Raw genomic sequence first — 21,525 nt, 5'->3', positions numbered from 1 at the left:
CCATCATCACCATTTAACTACAGCTGGTAACAGCACCAAATTGCAAATTCAGAAAGTAGGCGAATCCTTTTTGGAGGATCATTAGGAGGACGTGTGTTCGTTTTGTTGCTACCTACTCCCCCATTCACTTTTCAACAAACTGGGACTATCTAAACTTAAGGTTAACATGTACTTTCCCATTACATTGTTTTTATTTTCCTCAGTTTAACTCTTAGATCTCAATTCTTCTGTTTATTTGTGTGTCAATTTAATGCTTATAAAAATGCCACTCAACATAACTGGGATTGGTGGACAGAGCCCAGCAAAGCAACAAAAGCCTTCACCCCCCAAGGAAGCAACTGGCCACAGAACCCAGAAATCAATCATTTACAGGGAACAAAAAATGAACAATCAGGGACAGTGCGAAGGTCAAAAAATAAAAAAAATGAAAGAACTGAATGGGGACACCAAGCAGAGAAACCTGGACAATGACCACTGCTCCGAGATGGCATTGCAGGAGTCCATGGACACTACCTAGCAGAAGTTCCAGATGGCCAGTCGCACAGAATGAAGTTCTCTATTTTTTTTGGTAATAGGAACAGCATGGACAACTCTCTCATCCCAGATATGGCCTCAAACCTGACCTGAAGGGTGAGAGAGTAGTTAGGTCTCCAAGGCTCATTCAACCCTTGGCCTCTCCACTGAGATGGTCAAGGAGGTTGCCAATTACTGGCAGTAGTGTCTGAGATAGATACGTTTGTGTAAGAACACAAGAACAGCCATACTGGGTCAGACCAAAGGTCCATCTAGCCCAGTATCCTGTCTTCCGACCAGGGCTGTGGAGTGGAGCCCAGAGGTGAAGCATGGAGCAGCTCCGGAGCAGTGGAGCTGCAGGTTTTTGCCTGGAGCTGGAGTAAAGCCAGAGCACAACTCCAAAGCCCTGCTTCCAAAAGTGGCCAATACCAGGTGACCCACAGGAAATGAGCAGAACAGGTAATCATCAAGTGACCCATGATCCCCTGTCGCCCATTTCGAACTTCTCGCAAACAGAGGCTAGGGACACCATCTCTGCCCATCCTGGCTAATAGCCGCTGAACTAAACTGTGTAGATTCTTAACTAAAATTGTATAGATTTTTACACCTTCATAACAGCAGAGTATCTTCTGGGAATGAGGTCACCAAACTCATTTCATACAAGCCTCTGAATATGCATCAAATTCAACAACTTCTGATCACTACAAATATGAATTTGAACTAGCAACCTAGAAGTGAAACATTCTGTATTCCATTATCAACCCCCAAGCCATACAGTCCTTTAATCTCAATTCCCTTAAAACACTTGGTCTGGATACCTCTATGAAAGCTAGATATAAATATTTTGATAGAGAAGTTCCAAATGAGATTTATTCAGATTAATTTTTACTTAAGACTTTTTATTTTTAAAATATTCCCCTTTCACTCATATTAATTCTTCCTAAAACACACATTGCAATAAAATATTTATGCAAAAGTTGTGATTTATTTTAAATGAGGAAAACATGAGCTGATTGCAAAAGACTTTACTAATAAAGAGGAAAACTATTTTAACTTCTGCTGTTTGTGCCATTAAATGAAAACTACAATGGGAACACACGAAGCCTGCACTGCTCTGGAATAAAATCATTATTTTTCAGGATCACTTTAGCAACGCTATTTTAATTATACACTTTTGTAAAGAGTCCAATACTTCTGTAATTCAAATACCATCTTGTTTGGGGAACTCACGTGGAAATGTATATGAGTGTCTAGATGGGAAAACATACATATTAACATGGGCAAAAAAACAGCGACAATTAAAATCAATAAAGGACTTCCAAGTGCAAACAAGCTTCAGAGAGGTACAGTCTAGTGGACTGGGCAAAGGACTGGATGCCTGGAACTTTAGGCCCTCAGAACAAGTGATACAGCAATCTAGCGACTCCCTCGGGGCACCCGTGGGGGTATCTAAATGCACCCGCATCCTGGCTGGCGGTCGAGCATCTGCCAAAATGCCACCGAAATTCAGCAGCGATGCCTCTGGATGACGTCGCTTGCTGCTGACAAGTGATGTCATCCAGAGGCATTGCCACCGAATTTCAGCGGATGCTCGACTGCTGCCACGGTCCTTCGTCTGGCACCCGTCAGACAAAAGGGTTGGGGATCACTGCTCTAGGACCTTGCAAATGCAGGGAGTTTACCAGCTCCCATTTCATCTTCCCCACATGAGATTGCATGAGGACTCAGCATTTGTGAGGCACTGTAAAAGCGTCAGAAGTCATCATCATTATTCACAGCTCTGTGGGTTAAAATCAATTGCCTCGTGCAAGCTTCTAACGTTTTGTTACTAATCCACAGTAAACAGGCAGCAAAATAAGTAGCCATATCATTTTAAAGCTGTTGAACTTTGGCTTTTTTTTGGTGTAGGGGTTTTGTTTTTTTTAAGTTTGGAAAAAGACAATTTAACTCTGGAAATGTGCCAGACAGAACACAATTAGAGGGAGCCCTGTATATAGCCACCAAATAGGTACAGCAAGGACAACAGCACTGCAGGCTTCCCCCCACACAGCATCACCAGCCTGCTTCAGAGGCCCATGGAGCAGGGACAGGGGGCAAAAGCTGTCTGTCAGGATCTGTACTTCACCACCAAGACTGTCAGCTGTGGTGACTGTGGTTTGGGGACGTCCACTGTCCATTAGGAACTGGCCAATGACATACAACCCACAATTTATTTCACTTCAGCCATCCAACAGCCATCAGACGGTAGTAACTCTTAGTCACTTCTACCTTGGCTGGATGTGACGCTGAGACAGACGTGAAACACTGCACATCCACTGCCATCCCCTTGAGCCCTCTAGTTCTGCGGTGCAGCATGTTAACGTCATGTGAAAAGCAGAACAGTCTCTTTGGAGTCATCAGAACAGAGAGGTGAGACAGGGCTTTTTTTACTTGCATTTTGTATTTGCTGCCAGCCATGCTGAAGAGACTGGTGAAATGCTTTTAACTGAGCTAAACGTTCTGTTTATCTATTTCAAAATGAAGTGCTGCTTAGAAAGAGATCCTGTTTGTCTCTCTACAGATGAATTTCACTCTTCTTTTTTATTTCCACTGACAGTACAAAAATCTCTCTCTGTATATTACGGGGATTCAAGTTTTTCTTTCCACGGTCACCAAATGTTGCTCAACTGTACAAGGAGGATTCAGATTCCCCCTTCCAGCCGTTACAGTGAGCTTACTTACATCATGTGTTTGGAAAGGAGATTTTTCAACAGAGGAAGTGAAGCGCTTAGCCATGCTGTCCAAGACTACACGGATCAGTGACCCTCAGCAGCATACAGACCACCACTATGACATCACAATTTCCACAAGATGGCTAAAAAGATGCACATACTAGGAGAATCTGGAGTTTCAATCTTTGTTAATTTGTTCGAGGAGGGAATTTTTTCTCCTTAATGGCCGACCTTTATTACAATTTTTGGAAATTTTACTTTAGAAACTGGGAAAACCAGGTGGACCACCTGAGATGGAACATTTCATATGCAAGCACTTACCGGTGACAGTAGCAGAAGGCATGCTCATCAGTTCACAGTATATTAGTCAGGGCTTCCATTAACACAACTAAGGGCTCATCAAGGAAGGAAAACGTGAAATCGTTTCATTGCTATTACTCTCCTGGAATGTCACATTTTAACAGCTGGCTAGAGTACAGTCGGGTGACACAAGGCAGAGGAAAGCTTAAAAGATTAAAAAATATGGACTTAGTGAAGACAAATGTTTAACACAGGTATACCCACCCTCCCTCCGCCCCAAAACCCAGAGTTCATTACCTAACCAGGTTTCTCAACCTGCCACCTAGCGGGCTCCAGCATGAGAGGGTGGCACCAGACAGCAGCTGCATGGGGTTGATGAAACCTGGCATCAAAACAGGATGGCCAAAAATTCAAGAAGCCCAAGTTTAAGAAGAACTCATTTTTAAATTACACTCTCATAAAGAAAAGCCGATCACAGAAAGTTTTGAAGCAGTTTTGATTAATGGTATGAGCAGCTCAAAGAATTAACCCAGAGGACGTGATCACATCAAGTGCCTGCCAGAACACTGCAGTCAAACACAGCATCATGATTTTGGTGTTGGTCAGCTACCCAATGGAGAAGCTACAATTTTACTTTTGCTTAGCCCTTGCTTTGGAAGAACCACAATTTAGAAGATTCTTCCTCCTCAGTTATGATTAAAAAAATAAAAACAACCTTTCAAAACTTATTTTTTCTATCTGTAGTATATTAAAAGTACCTCCAAGAGCTCAACACGATGTTATCCTTTGTAGCTTTTAATTAGTGTTGTTAAACTGCTTTTTTGTTGCAAAAAAATGAGACACAATTCAGAGAAGGCCAACACAAAAAGGGCTGTGGAGAGATTGACATGTAAGAAAATTAAACAGGAGGTAAATATGTATAGCTTAGCTAAATGGCAACTAAGTGAGAAAATAACCATCTAACAGCAGCTGTACAAGGGAACATATAACTAGGAGTGATGGGACGAAATCAACGGAAAGAAAATTTAAGCTGAATATTAAAAAAAACCCCATCGTGACCACAAGAACTAGTAGACTGTGGAACAGTCCCTACAGGGAAGTGGTGGAAACGCCTGTTGGCGGACTCTGAAACTACACCAAACAAAGCACTGGGAAATGTATTGGATGGAGCTAACCTACCTAGCCCCTATGGATGGAATAGATGACCTAATAGCAGGGCCTGAAAAACCATTCACTCACACCAGCTGAGTGGGAAGCCTGCTCTGTTGAAAAGGGATATATATCAACTACTTCCAAATCTAAGCTTTCTGAGCATGTTAATAGAGATCACAAGAAATTAAAAGTCAGTCTAGTTCTTATGCTTGTGAAGGTAACCATGTAAACATGAACCACCTGTAAACCAATGCAGTACCATCCTCCTGAGTCTGCAGCACACACCACCAGCAGCTTTCCTGCTGCTAAGACCCTTGTCAAGTAGCAGGCATGAAACTGACAGGACTCAGTTTCCCTGCTGCTATTCAGATTCATGTCAATTTCATACTCCAGAAGCTACTGGCTTGGTAAAACACCTTGGGCAGCAACACAGGTAAGCAGTAGAAACAGATACCAGGGAGGAGTAAAAAAACAAAACAAAAACCACCAGAGGCTGGGGAAGGTCAAATGGACACCTCCTCCTGGGTGACCCCAGCAGCAGACAACAAGCACTAGAGGTAGAGAAGAAACAGAAAGTACCTTCCTCTTTCTAGCCGCTACAAGAGTGCAAAGTTCCAAATTTATAAGACCAAGTTCAGTATCTTCTTAATTCCAGGTATCTGCTGTCAGGACAGCCAGGCACTCTTCCTGGACCTCACACACGAAGCTCTTTTCTCATCTCTCCCCACTCATCTTATGTAATTACCTCTGAATTAGGAGATGTCTTAAATGTTTCAAGAGCCACCTAATAGGTCTTCTCCATCCCTAACTCTATAACCATGCTATTTTCCCCCACGCGAACTCTGTAGAGTGAATCTTCTTGTTGCTGTTCTTCAGAACTTTAAATGATTCTACCACCAGCAGTAACTGAGATTACATAATTTAGGTGCATTAAACAAATAAAGTTACTGGGCCGTGATCTTACAAATGTTGACACATAAGCACCATTACTCCTATGCATAATTCCAGAGAAATCAAAGTTGTAAATTCCAAGAAAGATTCCAGCGATCCAGATTCTGATAAAGATGCCAATCACTGTGTACAAGTCCCTTCTACTTAGCCACACAATGCTATCGTTTCTGAAAGTAATATTGCTACTTATGAGGCAGAAATACTAATAAATTTGCTTGCCTGACCAATACTAGAGACTTCCATTAATGATTCCAAAGCTGAAAATATGATGCTGCGAGTCGCTGAGGACCTCCTGCAAGGTGCTGAGTACTTTCCGCGCCCATGGCCACTTAACCACCAGAGTCAGGCTCTACAGTCTTACTGTAAGACAATTTCTATTATAAACCTAGTTTTGATCCAACTCTAATTCAAATTAAAAATTCTCAAACCTGACCTATAATGCATGCTTCATTTTACTCCAGAGAATTTGGGGAAAGTTGGTTCATTTCTGGTCTGCTCACGAATTGTCAAACAGATAGCTAAGGGTTAATGTCTCTTTCACCTGAAAAAAAAAGTAACCTGAAGCACCTGACCAGAGGACCAATCAGGAAACAGGATTTTTTTTTCAACTCTGGGTGGAGGGAAGTTTGTGTCTGAGTTCTTTGTCTTCTGCCTGAATCTCTCTCAGCTAGAGAAGGATTTTTCTATTTCCTGCTTTCTAATCTTCTGTTTCCAAGTTGTGAGTACAAATTTGGTTTTTTGTTTTGTATTTACATGTCTATAGTTGCTGGAGTGCTTTGAATTGTATTCTTTTTGAATAAGGCTGTTTATTCAATATTCTTTTAAGCAATTGACCCTGTATTTGTCACCTTAATACAGAGAGACCATTTTTATGTATTTTTCTTTCTTTTTATATAAAGCTTTCTTTTTAAGACCTGTTGGAGTTTTGTTTACTGGGGAACTCCAGGGAATTGATTCTGTACTCACCAGGGAATTGGTGGGAGGAAGAAGTCAGGGGGAAACCTGGGTGTGTTAGATGTACTAGCCTGACTTTGCATTCCCTCTGGGTGAGGGGGGAAGAGAGATTGACTCTCGGTAATTCTGTTCTCCAGGCTGGGAACGGGGAGGGTGGAATCCCTCTGTTTAGATTCACGGAGGTTGCTTCTGTGTATCTCTCCAGAAACACCTGGGGGGAGGAGGGAAAAGGTTTATTTCCCTTTGTTGTGAGACTCAAGGGATTTGGGTCTGGGGGTCCCCAGGGAAGGTTATTGGGGGGACAAGAGTGCCCCAAAACACTCTAATTTTTTGGGTGGTGGCAGCAGTACCAGGTCCAAGCTGGTAACTAAGCTTGGAGGTTTTCATGCTAACCCCCATATTTTGGACGCTAAGGTCCAAATCTGGGACTAAATTATGACACAAATCAAATAGATTGGCCTAGTCTATGCTTGCTAAAAATTATTTTCACATTTATCCCCAGTGAAAACCAGGACTTTGGATGACTTAACTTTTTAGAGTGCCTATTCTTCGGAAATTTAGTTATTTTTCCACTAACAAAGTCTACAGGCATCCTGGCAAAGCAAATGCCACCTGCTTCATATATCCAGAGAGCAGGGAAGATAGACACAAACACACACACACACAAAGATATTCCAGAGCCCGTGGTTATAGCATTGACCTGGTAGGTGAAGATAAAGGGTCCAGCCCCTCTGGTCCAATCACGGTTTAATTACTCACGCAAAGAGGAACAGCTTTGAGAAGAGAGACTGAGGCAGGCCCCACATCAGACTCTCCCATAGCTCAGTGGTTAGCACACCCTAACCCTCTTCTGCCCCGCTCAGGCAGAAGAAAGTGAATCTTCGCCTCCCACATCCCAGACAAGTGCTCTCTGCACTGGTCTAAAGGTATATGGTGGGCCCCACCACCTCTTCCCAATTTTGTCCAGTGAGGCAGGGGCCTAACTCATGCCCAAGTAGGTTCTTGCAGGAATGATTACTGGCAGAGATAGGGGCCTCCCTGCCGCCTGGACTCAGGCACCCGGACTAGTGGATCACTTTCCTCCTCCACCATGTACTGTACAGGTAGCTGAGGTGCCTACCTCAGGCTTTGTGGATCACAAAGTTGTTCCTGTAATTTTCTAGGGGCCTAAAAGTTAGTCCTCCTGACACTGAGCGTTGCAATGCCCAAGTTCCTTCATGGATCCAGGCCTTACGGTCTAATTTAAGGAAAGATGTGACAAGTGGATGCAATCGATCAGAAGGAGGGTGGGTAACAGTGATAGGAAAATATGGTTACATACACTGTGCACCATCTACATCAAGAAGAAAATTTCAGTGACACCTTCTGGCTACCTGTCTACAGTATGGAAAACTCTAGCAGGCAGATATAACAGAAGTTGTCTTAGTTATTTAAACTACTGAATTTTCACTCCTAGTCTTTATAGACACTCAAATTTCTGAAAATCAGAAGAATGGAATATTAACATATTGTACAAGATAAATAGCATATTGTGGCTGCTTCTGACTTCACTGCAGTATAACTGGAGGCCAAATACACAACTGCTTTATTTCTCTCCTGCAGAATGCAGCAAAGCCACTTGTTTGTGACTAAACAGTTAAACTACGTTATTCAATGCAGGATGTTGTTCCCTTACTTTATGCAGCTTTTTCAGTGCTGCCAACAAAACAATGTGGATGAAAACCACAGGAGTTTCATTTTGTTGTATGTATCCATCTAAGTTTTGTACACTGCAGGGTTTGAAGTTTTCTACTCCACTGGTGATGCAACTATCAAAACATCACAGAAAATACTGGAGTCTTCCATAAATAACAGTAGAGGACGACACTGCTGCAACATTATATTTGCACATTTAAGAGAAAAAAGAAAATAAGCCAAGAAATGCAAAATTCAAAACCTGCACAATATTAACTCAGTCAAGAGGTTTTATGTTTTATAAATATACTGTTTAATACACTATAAAAATACCATCAACTTGAAATCTAGTCAATTTTCTGAAACCTGAGTTAAAATTAGTTTCTGATATGATAACTGCCCGAGCCCTCTTTTGGACTTTTTAGTTTTATAATCACACTTTATTTTACAAAAAAATTTCTGTCTGCACTGTTGCTGTGTGAAAGATACATACATATCAAGGAAACTGACTGATTATATACAGACAGCAATGAAACTGACACAGACAAAATTTTATATTTTTTCAGTATACTTGAAATATTTGACATCTTAAAACCCCAGTCATGCAAACTGCTCCTTGCAGGCATCACCCCTAGACCTACACACAACCCTGTTGAATTCAGCCACTTTCTGCACAGGGTACACTACATGGCAGCCATGAAGGACTGGGTTGTTAGATGTTAATTGTAACAATCAGCACAAAGTTTTCAGACAGAAATAAAATCCTTAAGTGTCCCTTTACAACTTTACAAGGAAGGCTTAAGAAATACAAGAATAGCAGCACTACATATGTGCAAGCTAGCCAGCTTAACTTTTGTATTTCATAACCTCGTGATTTGAAATGTGTGATCTTAATGTTACATTAACATCAATGTTTTGCATTTAATTAATGTCAGCATTAACAATCCCAATTAGAGTTTGAAGTTCAAATTATTTGTAGCAGATTCTACTGCATGGGCTCAGAAATGATTCTTCAATTACTTATACAAATTTAGACTGAAAGTCAGACTCCTGCTAAACCAAGTTTTCCTTTTGCTCCACTTTTAAGTGCTCATTAAACCATTGTGTCTTGAGGGCTTGCAGCTCTATTTGGTACAGCATTTCAGTAGTTTCCAACAAAAAAGCAACTTCAGCAGTAATCTCTGATCTTGTGTATTGTAGTTATCCACCTTGAACAAGCTGGCATCTCACACATGGAAGAGAGGAGGAGGATCTTGTGGTGAAGGCATTGGTCTATGATTTTAGAGATTGGGGTTCAATTATCCGCTCTGCCACAGACTGCCTGTGTGATGTTGGGCACTTGAGTTCATTTTTCTGTGCCTCGGTTCTCCACCTGCAAAGTGGCAATACCATTCCCCTACTTCACACGAGTGTTGTGAAGATAAACTTGTTACTGGTTGTCAGGTGTTCAAATACCGGTGTTAAACACCACAGAAAGTCTTGAAAAGGAATTAATTATAGACTCATAGAAGAAGGTTGAGGGGGGATATGATTGCTCTTCATAAATATATCAGAGGGATAAATATTAGGGCAGGAGAGGAATTATTTAAGCTTAGTATCAATGTGGACACAAGAACAAATGGATATAAATTGGACACTAGGAAGTTTAGACTTGAAATTAGACAAAGGTTTCTAACTATTAGAGGAGTGAAGTTCTGGAACAGCCTTCCGAGGGAGTAGTGGGAGCGAAAGACATATCTGGCTTTAAGACTAAGCTTGATAAGTTTATGGAGGGGATGGGATGATGGGGTAGCCTAATTTTGGCAACTGATCTTTGATTATCAGCAGGGAAATATGCCTAGTGGTCTGTGATGGGATGGGATCTGAGTTACTACAGAGAATTCTTTCCTGGGTGCTGGCTGATGAGTCTTGCCCACATGCTCAGGGTTTGACTGATTGCCATATTTGGGCTCGGGAAGTAATTTTCCTCCAGGGCAGATTGGCAGAGGCCTGGAGGTTTTTCGCCTTCCTCTGCAGCATGGGGCACGGGTCACTTGCTGGATGATTCTCTGCAGCTTGAAGTTTTCAAACCACAATTTGAGAACTTCAATAACTCAGATGTAGGTTAGGGGTTTGTTATAGAAGTGGATGGGGGAGATTGTGTGGCCTGTGTTCTGAAGGAGCTAATTTAGGCAAAGAAAGGACAGATCCAGATGTCTTTACCTAGGAACTCTAAGCCTAGAACTCATGGGATTAAGTTATCAGCATTGTCCATTAACTCCCAAATACAGATGTTTAAGGATAAGAGCCTTACTAAGGAAGGGCTGTCGCAGGAAGAATTTACTATATTGACAAGATGCACATCATGAGGGCTGGTGATTGAATCATTATGAAACACGAGATGTTGGCTGAGTGGTAGAGCTTACTGGTTAGACCGATGTTCCAATCCAGCATAAACACCAACATTCTGAGTCAACTCTCAAAGCAGACATGCCTGACAGATAAAGGCAGAGGGTGCAAAGCAGGTGAAATGGAGACTGAGGAGATTGTGTACAAGTTTGCTTTGCCCTCATTCATTTCAATAAATGGGGGATAGAGCCCGAAATGAGCGGAACCAGCTGCTTGCTGCTCTCAGCTGTGAGAGTTTGTCTTGTGTTTGAATAATCAAGGCTGATACTGTAACAATGGATAGAGGAAAGATGGTCCAGTGGTTAGGGCTAGGGAGACAGGTTCAATTCCTCTGTGACCTTGGGCAGGTCATTTAGTGTCTCTATGCACTTCAGTTCCTCATCTGTGAAATGGGGATGATCATACTTCACAGGGCTGTTGTGAGAACAAATGCATTCAAGATCGTGAGGCACTCAAATACCACAGTGATAGAGGCCAGGTAAGTATGAGAAAGGAGAAAGTCTTTTTCCTACAGCACTTACAGGCTCTGCAGACCTGAGCTCTTCTGATATCAGTGTACAAAGTTTCTGAAGTCAAATCTTGGCAGACTCATCTAGCCTTTGCAGAACCAAACTGTTTACTTTAACCATGGTTGAAATAGCTGAGCTTCCACTATATTGCAGTGTGCTGAGACAAGGGGTCATAACAGCGCGACGTCCCTGCATAGGAGAACATATAGAACAGCTAGGTCATGTGTATTTCATGATTTCCAGTGGTCTAATACCTATTCATAACTTACTGAGGTTTGCGCTCATGTGTTGAACTGGCTTGAGGGTTATTTCTCACTGTATTGTATAATCTTGGCTTTACTCTCCCTCACCTGCACTAAATACAGACAAATTGTCTAGAGTGTTACCTCATTTTTAGTGTGTTAAATAGACTTGTTCTTCTGTTGGGGGTAATTAACTCAAATTGGGACAAATAAAAATGTCAACAACCAGTACAGACTTCTCACTAGTTTTTGGCAGTGCCTGTGATAAGGCTGCCAGCAAACTGCTGCCACAAGCATCAACTGTTTCAGCACGGAAACTTCAGATTCTCCAACCAGGTCCTCTCCTGTTATGCCCGAGCTCTACTAGACAGACTCGGCAAATGTTCAGCTTCCTCGACTGTGCAGTTCTCTCACCTATTCCAGACAGGAGATGACGTACCCCGTAAGAGGTATACCAATTGTATGCATTAACCAGTGGAATGGCTCCAAAATACACACCATGCAGCAATCTGCTCAAGAATTCAGTGTCAAATTATTTGCAATGAGAGGGCACTATTTCCATCTTTGCTGGGCAAACAAACATGGGGAGCAGAAGGAACTGCAGGTGGCTGCCAATACATTCACATATTGCAAACCTTTACTACAGCAAAGCCTCGCACTGATTTCAACTCTCACTCTCAATTCCTCTCCGGGTCGTCTTTAGTCTCTTTGCAAAATATACTTCCACGAAGCAGTATGTCCTTTTCTATGTCTCTCCTTACCCTTTACCCTCTTCACTGCTGTCTTCCTAAGTCTCCAAAAGAGAGGTGCAAGGATGGCCAAAAAGAGGGATGTAGGGATAGACCCAGCCAGCCAATACAACTAATAGAGCAGGAGTCCTGCTTCATTACCGCATTCACACAAGTGGGTCAGAATACCACCCAAACAGCTCCAAACTGTGACTTGAACTTCAGTGCTCTTTGTACCACAGCTCTGCCCACTGGAGTTATTTTGTTCTGTATACTCATCCTACAAATCACCTTTCCCAAATTACTCCCATTATGTGTAACCAGAGCGTAGGTTTGCCCTGTAGAGTATGTCTTCACAGCAAAGAAAAACTCCTGGTTGGCCCATGACAGGTTGCAGGGGGGGCGGGGGAGCAGCATGTGTTTGTAGATTTCCAGGCTTGGGCTAAAACGCAGGCTCTCAGACCTCAGGGTCTACATAGCAATGAAATAGCCCCACAGCCCAAGCCAGCTGGCATGGGCCAGCCGCAAGTTTTTCTTTGCTGTGTAAATATACCCTAAGAGTCTCATCTTGTCTTTGTGGGTTCTGCACCTAGAAAGGAAAAGTCTCTGCTTATACTTGGGTTTCTTTTTTCCAATACCATATCTGAAGATGGAAAAAAAAGATACTTGAAATCTTAACTGGCCCATTGGCATTCTATTGGAAACAAAAAGAGCATTTAATGCCATGAGTTGACAAGGGAATTAAAGAAACGGGGGTGGGGAGGAAAGGAGAGAGACAGAGAGAGAGAGAAACAACCAACAAGTTAGAACATTAAGCATTTGACTTCAATCCACAAAACCAAATTCAATATTAAGGCAGAAATTCTTTCCCTAACCTACACAGTTTGCCTAGGTATTGGAGAGAGCTCCAAATAGATTATACGTACTGAAATAAGTAGACATAACAGACAATTCTGAACCTATCTCAGAACTTCCTCACTACTGTGGTTTTAAGTTAATTCATTTGCATGCCTATTTGTATTATAGGCCCCAACCAAAATCATAGCCCCGTTGTTCTGCGAGTTGTATGGCACACAGTGGAGATAGTCATATCATGACACAGTAGAATTCCTAAAGAACTGCTAAGATTTTAATTCATACGTGAAAGAAAAATCTTAAAGGAGACATCCTTTAGCCAAGATAAAAGAGTTGTACCTTAATTTTCTGATGAATATGCCTTATTGAGTCTGCAGTACCCATGTCTGCATCATCGGGGATACACACGATATCTAATTTCATCTTTGTGTCTAGGTTTAGTAGCTTCTGGACTTCTTTGGTTGTAACCACAATGACCTCTGTAGTAGAAAAGAAGAGAAGGGTGAGGGGAAAACAACAAGGCAACAAATATTAATGTATTCATCTATCCAACGCACAGGATACACACACACATTTTCAAACTTTCTCCAACTTCCACTGTGCTTTATGAATGGATTTAGCCCTTTAACAGAGTTCTTCAAATCCAAAAAAACTAGTTCCAGATTAATAATATTAATAAATTTCACAGAACTACGTTTTTGACAGACAAGAAAGTAACCTCTTGTACATTTTTTTTTTTTTTATTATGAGAGACATAGGGCTTGTCTACATCAGAAAGTTGCAGCGCTGGTGAGGGAGTTACAGCGCTGCAACTTTGAAGGTGTACACATCTGCAGGGCATCACCAGCGCTGCAACTCCCTGTTTGCAGCGCTGGCCGTACTCCCGTTTTGTCTCGGGTGTAGAGGATCCAGCGCTGGTAATCCAGCGCTGGTAATCCAATGTAAACACTTACCAGCGCTTTTCTTGACCTCCGTGGAAGGAGGAAGCCTCTGGTAATCAAGCTGGTCTCCTTCCCCAGCTTGCTCTCGCGTTCCGGAACCCCGAGCAAGCAGGTCTCCTTCCCCGGTTTGCAGGGGGGTTCGGGGAACGCGAGAGCAAACCGCGGCGAAGCTGGTCTCCTTTCCCGGTTTGCTCTTGCGTTCCCCGAACCCCCGTGCAAGCAGGTCTCCTTCCCTGCGGTTTGCAGGGGGGTTCGGGGAACGCGAGAGCAAACCGCGGCGAAGCTGGTCTCCTTTCCCGGTTTGCTCTCGCGTTCCCCGAACCCCCGTGCAAGCAGGTCTCCTTCCCTGCGGTTTGCAGGGGGGTTCGGGGAACGCGAGAGCAAACCGCGGCGAAGCTGGTCTCCTTTCCCGGTTTGCTCTCGCGTTCCCCGAACCCCCGTGCAAGCAGGTCTCCTTCCCTGCGGTTTGCTGGGTGGCTCCGGGAACGCGAGAGCAAACCGCGGCGAAGCGGGTCTCCTTTCCCGGTTTGCTCTCCCGTTCCCGGAACCCCCTTGAAGCCGCCCAACAGCGCTGCAGTGTGGCCACATCTAACACCACTTGCAGCGCTGGTTGCTGTAAGTGTGGCCACTCTGCAGCGCTGGCCCTATACAGCTGTACTAATACAGCTGTAACTACCAGCGCTGCAAAATTTTAGATGTAGACATGGCCATAGTATGGAATTGAGAGGGGAGCAGAGTACATTTCCTGGTACTGTCAGCAAGCGATTTACCGTATGTACTTGTTCATTAGCCCATTCATTTATAAGCCAACCCCGCAAGATGGCTAGGTAAAAATAACAAAAACTGTATGACCCTTTCATAAACTGACCCTGTATTTCAGGGGTTGGCAAACTTTGGCTCCCGCCCATCAGGGTAAGTCACTGGCAGGTTGGGACATTTTGTTTACTTGGAGTGTTTACTTGAGGGGTTCCATATCTGCAGACGCTCCAAGTAAACAAAACGTGCGGACCCACCAGCAGCTTACCCTGACGGGACAGGAGCCAAAGTTTTCCAACCCCTGCTATATTTTAAAAGCTGGCATCACAAGAAACACTCAAAAGCTTTGCTAGAATTATTTTAATGTAATCTAACAAAAAACTTCTTGTTGTTATAATAATACAGAATTCATGAGCAGCAGCGCAATTATTGTTTGCTTCTGCACATTCAACAACTTTAAGTTTTAATGCTGCATCATAAGACCTTTTTCTTTTGATTTGACCGTTGTTCATTTTAAATACTAGTATGAAAATAGATTATTATTATTATTGTAGTTATAGATTTTGTAGGACTTGATTTAGGAATGTTACCTTCGTTATCAGAGTCAAATTATTAATTGTTTTTTGCTTATTTCAAAGCAGCCTGTAGATAGGCATGTCTTTAGGGATAACAGGCTATTTCAATTTGAATAGAGATTCCATCAATTCTGCATGTTATATTTTCATATTGGCTCGAGACTTATGAGGTCCATTTCAAGTCAATCTAGTCCACTAAACAAAGCCTTTGCAACTTTAAAAGGCCGCACTATTGACATCAATAAATGGGTCAGCAAACTTTGGCTCCCGGCCTGTCAGGGTAAGCTGCTGGCGGGACGTTTTGTTTACTTGGAGCATCTGCAGGCATGGACCCCCTCAGCTCCCTGTGGCCGCGGTTCACTGTTCCCCACAGCTCCCACTGGCTGGGAACGGCCAACTGTGGCCACAGGGAGCTGAGGGGCTCCATGCCTGCAGACGCTCCAGGTAAACAAAACAATGTATTAGATATTCAATGATTCCATAGAGTCTAAAATCATCAAATTTTGGTATAGACCCATTTATAAGCTGACCCCCGCTCTTCGATGCGTCACTTTTTTACCAAAAATATTCAGCTTATGAACAAGTATATATGGTATTAAAACTACATGCCTTATAATGTCTCTGACACCTTGAACACCCCTGTCTTGGTGCACCTACGGAACAGTAATTTTAGCAATGAGGGATACAGAGTTAACTTTCTTCCCCTATTTCTCAACTTGCACAGCTCACTCTAGAGAAACACCAAACATGCTATTGGAGACAATAGTTAAATCAACTCTCCTAGCACCTGCCTGAGAGGGAAATGGAATAGTTTGACCTAGTACAACACAGTTGGGTTCAATCTAGATAGGAAAGACAGAAAGGACATGGGGGGATGGAGTGGTATGTGGGAGCATTAACAACACCATGGAGATACAGAGGGAAAATGAAGACTGTGATGGTAAAGTACTTCAGGTAAGGGAACAAACATTACAAACAAAACCTCAGCCGAAACAGGCATTTACCACTGACACCCAGGAACGAAGGACAGAGTGAAAAGCAAAACTTCTTGAAAACAGCCTTGAAGTAGATAAAACATAAAATACTGTACGCCTGGGGACATTCCCAAGACTTATGGTAGGTAACAAACACAACCAGACATGCACCAGAAATGTCCCCAAGTTACAAAAGAATGATCCAGTATGAAAAGAATCTAACCAAAAAAGCCATCCTGGATTGACTAACTAATGAGACAGAGGAAATACACAAACACATAAGAACAATAGGGCAGTTTGGTACCGCCGACTAAGAGCTACTTTTCACAGTTGATTTATTTTGGTTACTAGAATTATAAAACCAGAGTGTGACAGGAGCATGGGATTGCAACTGATTTTATGTAAAGCAGTTGCTACAGTGTCCGACAAAAAAAAATTAATCTAAAAATCAAACGAAACTGCCTTGGATTCAAAACTAGCTAAAGGACCTAAAGAAAGGAAAATGATAAATGGCCATGTCTTGAGTTGGGGTGAAAACAGCCAGTGGAGCAGGGGTTGTTAGTACATCCAGTCTTACTTGACATTTGTATTAATTGTCTGATTGGGGGAAGACATCAAGTTACTGAAATTCATATACTGAGACCGTGAACACTAGCAAGAATAGAACAGTAATATAAAGAGACCTAAACAGGTTGGAAATGTTAAAAACCAATACACAATTCAAGTATGAGACTATAATTAAGGTTAAGATTTTGTCATGTTTATTTTTAGTAAAAGTCACAGACAGGTCACAGGCAATAAACAAAATTTCACGGAAGCTAAGATCTGTCTGTGACTTTTGCTGCTGCGACTCCATGGTTTCCCCCAGAGGGGGCTGTGGGGTTCTCCCTCTGCCTGTGTCAGCTAGGAGCTGCAGCAGGGCCCCCTCCCTTCACCCACTGCAGCTGGGAGCTGCAGGGTGACCATATTTCCCAAAGAGAAAATGGGACTCCCCCAGCCACTCACCCAAGGTGTCTTCCCCTTCCCTCCTCCCCGCCCCCGTATGAGATTGTTGCCTGTCGCTGAAGCACAGAATGTCACAAAGGTCCATGACTTCCATGACCTTCGTGATATAAACGTAGCCTTACGTATAATTAATGCCAGAGAACATGGTTTTATAGAAAAAAGATCTAATCAAACAAACCTGATTTCATTTTTTTATTAAAATAGAAGTTCAGTTGATAAAGGTAATTTTGTAGATGCAACACAAAACTTCTGTAAGGCGTTTGACTTAATACTAGATGACATTCGGATTTAAAACTAGCATTGTACAACAGCAATAAAACACACATTAAATGGATTGAGGACTGGCTAGCTGATAGATCTGAAGAAGTAGTCATCAATTGGGAAATCATGATTGAAGGGGATGCTTCTAGGGAGTTCCACAATCATCAGGCCTATCAGGCCTAACACTATGTAACATTTTTATCAATGATCTGAAAGTAAATACAAAATCACTACTCATAAAATTTGTTGCTAACACAATGATAGGCAGAGTGGTAAATAATGAGGAGGATAAGGCAGTCACACAAAGCAATCTGGATTGCTCAGTAACCTGGGCCTGCTTAAATAAAATTCATTTAATTACAGCCAAATGCAAAGGCATACAACTAGGAACATAGAATGCAGGCCATACTGACAGACTGGGGAACTGTATCCTGGAAAGTGATGACTCTGGAAAGGATTTAGGGGTCATAGCCGATAAACAACTCAACAGAGCTCCCAAGGCAATGCTGTGGCAAAACGGGCTAATGCAACCCTTGGATGTATAAACAGGGGAGTAATGAGGAGGAATAGAGTGGTGATTTTACCTCTATCTACAGCACTGGTGAGAAAGATGCTAGAATATTGTGTACCGTTCTGTTGTCCACATTTTAAAAAGGATATTGAAAAACTGGAGACAGTGCAGAAAAGAGCCACAAAAGTATCTGAGAGATGTAGAAAATGGCTTACAGTGAGAGACTTAAGGAGCTAAATCTCTTTATCTCGCCAAAAAGATTGAGAAATGACTTGATTACAGTGTATAAGTACTTTCCTGGGAAGAAAATCACAGGTACTAACAGGCTCTTTAATGCAGTGGAAAAAGGCAGAACAAGAACAAGTGGCTGGAAGTTGAAGCCAGAAAAATACAAATTAGAAATTAGACATTTTTTTTTTTTAATAGTGAGGGTGACTAACTACTGGAACAAACTACCAAGGGAAGTAGTGCTTCTCCATCTCTGGATGTCTTAAAATCAAGAATTAATGCCTTTTTAGAAGCAATGCTTTGGTCAAGTACAAGATGTTGGGGCTCAATGCATGGGTAACTATATGAAATTCTATGGTCGGACTAGATCTAACTGGCCCCTTCTGGCCTTTAAATCTATGAAACTATTAAGTAATTTTAAAATATTAACATTGGAAAAATATGAACTAATACAGATGGAGAAAAATAATCTAAAAAACAAAGTGTGGAAAAAACAGAGATAAGGACAATTTACAAGTGTATGAATGATTTCTATGAAGCAGGAAGAGGAATTATTTAGGGTGTTACAAAGGATATAATTTGGAATAATGGATAAAATTAAGAAAAGGAAAATGTAGGCTGAATATGAGGAGAAACTTCCTGTTTGGCTATGGAACAGCCTCCCAAGGGATGGGATGGAAATCCCATTGTTTTGCACACCTGAAGGTAGAGGAGATAAAGCCAGAATAAATACTGTATTATTTGGCTTGGAAGGATTCAAGTCAATTCCACCATACACAACTTGACAAAACACTTTTCCATTGACAATAAAAGACATTTACAGCTAGCTAGGCAAAGTAAGACAAATGCTGCTTGAGAACTTATACGAGTTGAGTTAAGATATTTACTGTGTATATTTTGACATGTGATGTTGACAATTTGTTTTTTAACAGTTATAAAGCTTTAACTTTTTGAAACAATGTCTACTGTCATTAAGTAATTATTGTCTGGCCCCCAGTAATTTCTCACAACTGTTTAAATTTAAATTGAAAATTACAGTTTAAAACACATATTTTTACAGAACTGTAAACATTAAAATAAAAATCTAAATTATTGTTACAAATAAACATCCATATTATCCATGAAAATTATAAGTTAGGAAAAAACCACTGAATTTCTGCCAAGCCTGTGTGTCATGCAGAGAACTACCCTGCACTGACAGCAAAATGGATAAGTTAACCTATGGGTTAGCAACTGGCAATCTCTCACCTTCAAATCCGATTCGCTCTAACAAATTTAATGGGTACCAGATTAAAGGCTTGTTGCCTACTGGCAGGAGGGGCTTAGGGATGCTGGAAGTTAGGTCCATCATTCGGGATCCCCCACCTGCCGCCATCACCACTGCTTGAAACTCCATCTTTACAAACTGCAACTGCAAACATAGGGTGTTTTTAGCACCATAGAATAAAGCTTTCAACCCCTCCTCATAATCACCCAAATGATACCAGAACATTTCAGTTCAAAGTCCCCCACTTGGGTAAACTATTCATTCCCCAGTACCAAATCAGCCATTCTTCCTTGGCAGATTTCAGACAATAGTTTTCTGATGCTTGAACATTAACAAATTAAACAACACACAAACATGTAATGAAACCTCAAATACCAACAAATGCTGAGATCTTCAGCGTATGGAGAGTCAAGAATGGTTTAGGCCTGTATGTCTTCAAGAATTCAAAACACCAGTTTCTGCCTGGCATGAACATATTATGTAAAGAAGCAGGGCTGCTACGACATGCAGAGACCCACAGCAGCGTTACCCCCTAACAGCGGGCCAGCAGCACTGGACGGACTGACAACCCATCCTCTGATGCTATCCCAACACAACAGGATCTGAGCACCTGGCGTGCCGCAGAGATGCCATCCCGGCCGCTCCAGTCACTGTGTTTATCAGCTACCGGGCACTGCCTGTGTCAGAAGTGCCACCTCCTGTCAGGGCAGCTCGACCCTGCAACGAAGCACTCGGCACCCCCAACACAGGCCCCCGGGGCCATTCTCACAGTGTTGGAGTCACCGGCAATCAACTGTTACCCCCCCCCCCCCGTCCCCAGGCCGGGACCGGCCCCTTGCAGCACGAGCAGAGCTGGTCCTGTGCAGGGGTGATACCTGCACCCGCCCCCCCCGACCCTGCACGGGGATGGGAACCGCCCCCCCTCCCCCCGCAGCGAGGGGAGCCCCGGCCCTGCCCGGGATGGGAACCGCCCCCCCCTCCCCCCGCAGCGAGGGGAGCCCCGGCCCTGCCCGGGATGGGAACCGCCCCCCCTCCCCCCGCAGCGAGGGGAGCCCCGGCCCTGCCCGGGATGGGAACCGCCCCCCCTCCCCCCGCAGCGAGGGGAGCCCCGGCCCTGCCCGGGATGGGAACCGCCCCCCCCGCAGCGAGGGGAGCCCCGGCCCTACCCGGGGATGGGAACCGCCCCCCCCGCAGCCAGGGGAGCCCCGGCCCGGCCCGGGATGGGAAGCGCCCCCCCCCGCAGCGAGGGGAGCCCCGGCCCGGCCCGGGATGGGAACCGCCCGCCCCCCCCGCAGCGAGGGGAGCCCCGGCCCGACCCCCCGGCGAGGGATTAGCCCGGGATCTGTCGGCAGGAGAAAAGCGGCTCCTCTGCCCCACGGCGGCCGGGCCGCCTCGCCCCGCCGTTACCTCAGGTGCCGCTCCTACCGGCTTCTCCCTCCCGGGATCCTCGCCCTGACAGGACAGCAATGGCGGCACCGGCAGCTACTGCGCCTGCGCTGCGGTTACCAAAGAGCGCCGAGAGACTCGATAGGTGGCCGGAAACTACGGGAAGGAAGATGGAGGTGAGGAGCGCCGAGCTATAGATCTCCCAGGAGAGACGGCAGCAGAGACAGAGGAGGAGCACAGAGTCATCGATCCCCCAGCAGCAAGCTGCGGGGAAGGGGAGGAGCACAGAGTCATCGATCCCCAGGAGCCTGCTGCAGGGTGCAGGCCTAGAGAGGGAGGAGGCCCTGGAGTGCAGAGGGGGGGGAGCAGCAGGGGCAGCTCCCTGGCTGGGGGCAGAAGGGGCTCATCCAGCCAGTCCCCTCCAGTGGTTGGGCAGGGACGCACATGCTGCAGTGAAGGGGGGCTTTAAGGCAGCTGTGGCTCTTGGGGTGGGATCCCCCTGCAGAGATACTCGGCTGGCTAACAGCAGCCCGATACTGCAGGGAGGGGCCCCCATTTCCAGTCAAGTGGGGGGCTTCCTTGGCGGCTCCGTTTCCTACAGTGTCAGAAGCAGCATGCGCAGCCCACGCATTCAAACCTCAGCA

At 43.9% G+C, this 21,525-nt stretch overlaps 1 protein-coding gene across 6 annotated transcripts in view; it reads right to left on the bottom strand.

The window, feature by feature from the left end:
- The window catches only part of EIF2B3 (eukaryotic translation initiation factor 2B subunit gamma), a 145,878-nt gene extending 124,868 nt beyond the window's left edge, over window positions 1–21,010 (bottom strand). For 4 of the 6 annotated variants that reach the window (XR_004001481.1, XR_004001482.1, XR_004001483.1 and 1 more), the window contains exons 1-3: window positions 20,903–21,010; window positions 19,477–19,639; window positions 13,317–13,456 (exon numbers count right to left, since the gene is read on the bottom strand). Coding sequence is in view for 1 of the 6 variants with exons in the window: in XM_030571409.1 (XP_030427269.1) it covers window positions 13,317–13,456; window positions 19,477–19,624 (288 nt within the window). In the remaining 5 variants the exon portion in view is untranslated. Of the gene's footprint in view, window positions 1–13,316; window positions 13,457–19,476; window positions 19,640–20,105; window positions 20,173–20,902 lie in introns of all 6 variants that reach the window. The other 2 variants (XR_004001484.1, XR_004001485.1) reach the window with 2 other exon arrangements.
- Window positions 21,011–21,525: the final 515 nt, after the last annotated feature.

Source organism: Gopherus evgoodei, chromosome 8 (assembly GCF_007399415.2).
Source record: "Gopherus evgoodei ecotype Sinaloan lineage chromosome 8, rGopEvg1_v1.p, whole genome shotgun sequence".
NCBI lineage: Eukaryota > Metazoa > Chordata > Testudines > Testudinidae > Gopherus > Gopherus evgoodei.
The sequence above is the reverse complement of the archived record's forward strand: the minus strand, read 5'-3'. Positions and strand labels throughout refer to the sequence as shown.